Source organism: Lycium barbarum, chromosome 4 (genome assembly GCF_019175385.1).
Source record: "Lycium barbarum isolate Lr01 chromosome 4, ASM1917538v2, whole genome shotgun sequence".
Classification (NCBI taxonomy): domain Eukaryota; kingdom Viridiplantae; phylum Streptophyta; class Magnoliopsida; order Solanales; family Solanaceae; genus Lycium; species Lycium barbarum.
The window spans coordinates 47,989,602-47,997,015 of NC_083340.1; the positions used below are offsets into that span (position 1 = coordinate 47,989,602).

At 38.5% G+C, this 7,414-nt stretch overlaps 1 protein-coding gene across 1 annotated transcript; it reads right to left on the bottom strand.

Moving 5' to 3' along the window:
* Nucleotides 1–514: 514 nt before the first annotated feature.
* On the bottom strand, nt 515–2,534 carry LOC132638419 (uncharacterized). Its single transcript, XM_060355307.1, has 2 exons — nt 1,484–2,534; nt 515–1,408 (listed from the first exon to the last, which is right to left on the bottom strand). The coding sequence occupies exons 1-2, from the start codon at nt 2,522–2,524 to the stop codon at nt 614–616; spliced, it is 1,836 nt and encodes a 611-aa protein (XP_060211290.1). The 5' UTR covers nt 2,525–2,534; the 3' UTR covers nt 515–613.
* Between the last annotated feature and the right edge of the window lie 4,880 nt (nt 2,535–7,414).

Genomic DNA, 7,414 nt, shown 5'->3' on the forward strand with positions numbered 1-7,414 from the left:
AGCCAAATTCTTGGATTTATCTGGGATGATCTATATGTTTGTTGACATTGATTTTTGGGAAAAAGCTATATTTATGAGTCTAGTTTCTTGGGATTTTTTCCGCTCGTGATTTCAACGCTCCTATGTCGAGATATAAAAAAATTTGGCGAGACTGCTCGAATCTGAGAAATATTGGCGTTTCAGCATGTAGAGCCAAATTCTTGGATTTATCTGGGATGGTCTATATGTTTGTTGACTTTGATTTTTGGATACATGATAGATTCCTAAGTCTAGTTTCTTGCTAATTTTGTGGCTCGTGGTTTCAACGCTCCTACATCAAGATATGAATTTGTTTTTGGCGAAACTGCGCGAATCTGAAACTATCGGCGTTTCAGCATATAAAGCCGCCCGCAAGAACTTCGAGACATGAACAACAAAGATAAATCAAAGCTCAATACAATAGCAATGTGCAATGAAACAAGTAAATGGTCCTTGATGTTTAAGCACAAAAGAGATATCAATGAGAACTGCAGTATAAACCAAAACGCAAGAAGCTTTTATTACTATCGAGAACATCAACTAATTAAAGGCAGGAAAATAAAAGGAGAGCAAGAAAAAAAAATGTTCCTATAGACTAATCTAAACACAATTTATAATTGATTAAGTCTTGGCGCATCGCTTCTAGACGCTCCTTCTTCTGCTCCAAATCAATCAAGTCGTCAGCACTCGATAAGTCTACGTCAAAGCATGCATCGAACTCATTGCTAGCAGTCGAGGCTCCTAATTTGGCTTCTTCAACTTCTTTATCGGTGACTTCTAAGAGGGCTTCTAAATGTCTCTCCTTTTTTCGCAGCTTCTCTATCTTCTCCTTCACCTTATCTAGGGATTGATGGATAGAGGATACTTCTGCAACCTTTTTGTACTCTTCGAGCATGGCATTCGAAAGACGCTCTCCAGCTGCTATAAACGACTCTTTTCTTGCGGCTTCCACATCCTTATCATGCAGAGTTGATCGTGTCTGGTCATATGAAGCAGCAAACTCAAAGAAGGAGTTCAATAATTTTATCAAAGGTGAAACATCCACATCCTTGCCATCCATCTCTTCGAGGATCACTCGGATCTCATCTTCAAGGGACGAAGCGCAATCTACATCACTTCTCGAGAGCTTACCTTGAATCACATCCCAAAGAGTAGAGATAAACTTCTTTCGATGGTTTAGGACAACCTTCTTTCCATCGAACACGGACACCGAAGCTGCTGGACGCTTGTGTATATCAGAACTCAATCTTTCTCTAACTTCATCACGAGGAAGGGAGGTTGAATCTTTTCCTACTCTGGCTGTAAAAAGTGGTTGCATTAAGTCCGGACCAGATACAGACTCAGTACTATCTTGTGACCCTTCTCGTTGCAATACTCTGAGACCACTTGGCTGCACAAGAAAGACGAAAAATTAGTAAATGTCACTGAGGTATACCTGGTAAACTAAAAGTTTATCTTATCATACCTCTTTAATGGGAGCTGTTATAGTCTTCGAAGGGCTACCAATGCTGTCAGATATTTCAACCACAGGAGTTTTAGTATCTTCCAAGCTGCTTGGACGTGCTTTCACTCTCTTAAAGTTACGATCTCCATTGCTACTCTCGCTCCTTTCTTGGGATAGTCTTTTGGAAGAATAGACGACTTGAGCAGGGCACTCTTCTCCTAAAACATTTGAAGGCAATTGAGCTTCCTTTCCTTGGTGCTGCCCAGACAACTTAGCATTTGAAGCACAAGGGATGTTAGTATTGGGGACTTCATTTGCGCATACTTCATCTGATTCTTCCAAGAGTGCGGTAGCGATTGGCCCAACAATATTCATTAAAGTCTGCAGGTGTTTGTCAAGGAAATCCCCGTGCGTCTTCTTCCACCAGGTCTGGTAGTCAGCTGAAGAGAGTTTCTTTACATTGGAAGTGATTGAAGGAAAAACTGCTCGTGACATAGATCGATCCATCGTGCAAATCCTCCAAAACATGAGCCCTTCATCTAAAGATACATCGCGGACATCATTCCCCAAAATACCAGGCTTGTTTTGATAAAACCCAAATTGACGACTGAAGCGATGTGGACTATATGGCTCAATGATGAATGAATTATCGCACCTCAGAGGGAGATAGTTAAAACGGATATTCATAAAATAACTTGAATCCAGCTCTGGCGCTCTACCACCATCTACATAATAGTAAGGATGAGAATTATTTAGCATGGTTGATGTCCAAATCGCGCTTTCCCCAATATGACTGCGTCTTCTCGCGTCACTTTTTTCAAAATACTTTGCACCACCTTCCCCTGAGTAGGCCACCATCTTGGGAATAAATGGTCCATGGGTAAGTGGATAATGAGTTTTAAAATAATGGGCAAGCCAGCCATAAACATAATGAATAGGAAAGCAAACTTTAATTTGATCAAGTTGCGAGGAAAATGAAATCTTATTCAAGCCATTGTAGATACTTGCCAAAACTGGAATAGCAAGGCCGACCTTCCGTCCACTCGCCATCATGCTTGCCATCTTGAAAGTCCCTGGACGAATGAAATCACCTTTCTTATTTGGGAAGACGAAAGCGCACAACCAACAGGACAAGAAAGCTGTCAAATACGTATCGTCTCTTTTGTCATAAGTCACCCCAAGCTTGGAAAATACCGCGTCTTCCGTGTTTGACCATGTTGTCGTATCAGGTAAAGTCCCAGTAGGATTATGTGTCGATTTGAGACGAGCAGATTTCTTTTCCTTCCTTGGTGGAGCAGGTTCATACCATAAAGGTTTCTTGCACCAAAATTTTATCCACCTACTCAATGAGACTTCTTGGTCGACACCCCGGAGATGATGGAAGGCTGCGAATAAATATTCACAAGCTCGAGAAACATATCTTGTTCTTCTTTGGTCTAATCCTGTAAGTTCCTTGGCCTCAGGAACCACTTCTTCATAAAGAGAACCCCAAATAGGTAAGCCTCCAAGAACATGTAAGTCTCAAAGGGAAATGGATAATTCGCCAACAGATGTAAGGAGTGTATTCGTCTTAGGGCACCAAGCTTCACAAAATGCTTGCAGAATATCTGAATTGCGATCGTAAGTGAAAAGTGAAGCATAAACCGCATCATAAATCTGAGTCGTACCCAAGATTTCTTGACTCCTCCCAAGTATATCTTCAGCCCATTCCCAATACCCTGGAATGTGACGATACTCTCCCTCAATCGTTACGGTGCCTCCCCAGCATACCTCTCCTTGAATTATACGACGAGCTAAGCATGGTAGTGTAGACGCAATGTTGGCATGATGATGGTTTGGTGCTTGGAGTGACCACATCTTGGATGATCGATTAGAATTTTGGGTTTTCTCCGACGTCCAGTTTGCCATATGAAGTGGATTCCTCAAAGAAGGCCACGCACTAGCATATCGCCCAGCTTGTATGGTATGAATCAAGAATCTAGTTTGGTCCGCGCCATCTTCAGTCTCAACTACGAGATACCTTAGTTTGGTGGATGGGGAAGTGTAGTGTCTGAAGTAAACCATCTCTTCAAGCTGCAAAGGACAAGAGAAGTTATTAGTAGCAGACTTGGACGTATATCCATAGGTACAAAGACCTTGACAAATGAACTCCCTAAATTCTTAAGGCGGGGACGAGTGTTCATCCCTTTACGCCGTAAGATTACCTTACCATTCTTAGGGCGGGGACGAGTAACCATCACTTTGCGCCGTAAGATTACCTTACCGTTCTTAGAGCGGGGACGAGTAACCATCCCTTTGCGCCGTAAGATTACCTTACCGTTCTTAAGGCGGGGACGAGAATTCATCCCTTTGCGCCTCAATATTACCTTCTTCATGCATGAGTCATTCTCTTGAACAAGAACTCATCTTTGTCGTTTGGACAAAAAAAAAGGAAAGAGAAAGATGACAAAAGGAAAACGTAAAACGAACGAAGAAAAAAATTGCCTAGAACCGACACTTGCAAGTCGGGTTTCAAATTCTTGCGGAGCTCACAGGATTTTGGATGGTCAAATTATGAGAATCACGCAGCTATTTATAGATGTCAAGAGGCGGCTACCAAGAGTTGTATCCTATTTGGATTTGGTCACTGGTGGCGGTGATATTTGTAATTTGGAGTTCTAGATCCAAACGAAGCTGTTTCTTACCACATTAAATTCTAGACAGAATAGGATTACAATTACCGACCGAAGGCAATTGCGTACGTCATGGAGGATGCAACATTGTAATTCATGCAGAATCATTTCAATGAAAGGGATTTCTTTTCCAACAAAAAATATTGAAAATCCCTGGCAGCATGTACATAATGTGATCTTGTCTCCATCCATGACAAATGGTCACTGAAGCTTTCCAAGCAATTGGCCGTGCAAATGAATTGCATGGATAATTCTCATTCTAAATTTGACCCAGATTCAATTTGGTTCCATTGGTACTTCAAAACTAGTCTCCGAGAAATCTCATGAGTTTATATTCCGACAAGTCTTGAAGTAGGAGGCATTTGTGGACAATGATATTTTATTAAATTTAAATCCACAAGAAATTTGGATTATATTAAATTCAAGATATATTAGTCCAAATAAATATTATGAGCTAATATTATTGACTTAATTATTTAAGTCCAATAAATGTGAATTTGATTAATGATTCAATTTTATTGGGCTAGTCCATTAGTTTGGGCTACAAATAATGAGCTCACTTTGTCAAGTCCAAGATGTCATCTTATTCAAGAGGCCCAAATTGGTGCCACGTGTCAAATGACGTGGCACGCCAAGTCAAAATAAACGAGCCTATAGGATCACACCACGTGTCAGAATGATGCAGCATGCCTAGTCAAATCGAAGGCCAATGGAAATGCGTCACGTGAACAAGTGACATGTTCCGACCAATCAAATATCGACATGTCAGCTTAAATCTGATTGGATGGAAGAAGTCTGTCCTTATCACAACTCCTCCATCCTACAACTATAAATAGGGGTCTCATAATTCAGAAAAGGGGACAGAAGTTCTAACAAGAAGCAAAGGAGAGCTCGTGGATCAAACGCCGCAAATTTCTCTACAAGCTAAAAACATTCAAGCATTCAAGTATCAAGACGCAGATTCAAGATCAAGCTCAAAAGCCCTTGAATTCAAGCCCAAATCAAAATTAAATCCATCAAGTTCAAGATCAAGCTCAAAAGCCCCTGAATTTACTGTTGAAAAGACGAATCAGAGGAATCATAGAGATTGTAACACTCATATTCTGAAATCAAATACAAAGATTGTTGCGATATTTTCCTGTCTTGATTATTATTTTCTCGACGCGAATTTTATTGTCTACAGTGTCATTCTGTTTTGAACTGACTAAAAAGAACAGAGTGTCACATAAATTGAGATGGAGAGAACGCCAGGGCGGAGCCAAATGGGAGCAAAAGGGCTCATGCAAACAGTGGCGTACGCAGAATTTTTCATAATTAGTGTCACATTTTATATTGAGAAATAAATAAAGCACTATAAAGTCATATTAACGAAAAGAGAGTACAATATAAATAAAACATAACCCACACATATTGCTATAACTCTTCTCATGAGTATTTATTTTTTGAAATATATTTAAAATAACCTCATTAAAAATAACATTTAACACTTTTAATGCACCAAACTATCACTAAAAAACTCATCATCCATTAATCGTTTAAATCATTTTCGTTAGCGGGAAAAAAATATAAAAACAAAAAAAGCAGCAGCACAACTAGAAAGCAGCTTCCAACCTCTCATACGTAGACGAGGTGCAAACAATTTAAGTTTTAAAATGGCAAAATGAAGCTGCCCAGTTTCGAACCCAAAACCTCCGGTTCAAATTATAGGTACCTAACCGGCTAAGCTACAATGCTCTCTCTGTCCAATAATTCACGTTATTTACTATATTCTTTATTCTGTTTCTTCTTTTTAATTTTATATACATATATTTAGTGAAGTTTTCCGACGAAGCAGTGTCACGTGACACCCGTAGGCCAAGGGTAAATCCGCCCATGCATGCAAACTCCCTTCGGCAAAAAATTACACTATATATCCAAGGTTAAATTATTTTTATGTATATATAGTATATGGTCAATCTCCTTGACTTTTTCATGTTTTACTTCTCAACTGTTTTAACCCCTTTAGTGGAAATACTGGCTTCGCCGCACGGGAGCATTGAATAAGAGTTTTCACTAAATATATACCTTTAACTTCTTTATATATTTATTTTTTCATATTCTTATCTCCTTAGTGAAAACTCTTATCTTGTCACGCTTCAGTCAAAAGGTACAAGATAGTAGTGGCGTACGCAGGATTTTTCGTGAGCTGTATTGATATAATACAACAATATTAATATCACATCTGTATGTAAGAGATAGCCTTGACCCATTGGTTAAGTATTGTTTTAAGCTACAGGAGGTTGTGGGTTTGTACGTTTAGGTTAAGGTCGAACAAAAAAATCATGCACTGAACCAACACTCCAAGTGAGTCTCAATGTTGAGTTGTATCATTTTTTTTTTTTTGTATATATCAATTTAGGCACAATATTAATATATATAATAAAATTTTCTGACTGTGTCAAGTGACACCACTCGGGTCAACCTGGGTCCGCCCCCGAAAGATAGTAGATGAGTGAGAGTTTTCAAAGATCAAGTTGAGTTATCCACAGAAGCTTGAGAAAGCATCAAACGACCACGTATCCCTATAAGAAGTTACAATTTGGTTTACCTTTCAATCACGTGGAGATGACTCACCATTTCTTGGGATAATCCTTTTCTAATCTCCTCTTTGCTTTCTTCTTCTTTATTATTTTTCAATTAAAAAAAAAAAGTATATCTCTTAGATCAAGTGATCAACCCAATCATAGAAACTTCAAACCCCACAATCTGTTTTCAATTTTCTTTTAAATTTTTATTATTGTATTAGTATTATTCGTTATTAACTCTGTCTACGCAAGCTTCGCATAATCGAACGGCAAAAGACGTGTAAGCGTGTGAAGGGTTCTGCTAATCATATTGTAGGCACTTTTGGCCAATTTTCTCTGTACAGACTATTTTGATTAATAAATTTCAACCAGCATGATGCTGGTTGCTTTGATTAAAAAAAAAAGCGTGTGAAGAGTTTAGTCCAATTGGATTTTTAGAAATGTTATACCGTTCGATTTTTCGAGCAATTGTTATGCATAACCAAAAGTATACTTATTCCGTAAAAAAATTGTGGCTAATCTAGCTTAACTAGGAAATGAATGTTGAAATTATTTAAACATATAAATAGAATATATATTTCAGAGATCTCCCTTCGCGTTTCGTTTTCATAACACTAATCTCTCTTGTAATTTATGACATTATGCTTACTTCACTTATTTTAATTTTTTTGTAACAACTTTCTTAGTCTATGTATCATTACTGTAACTACCAATTT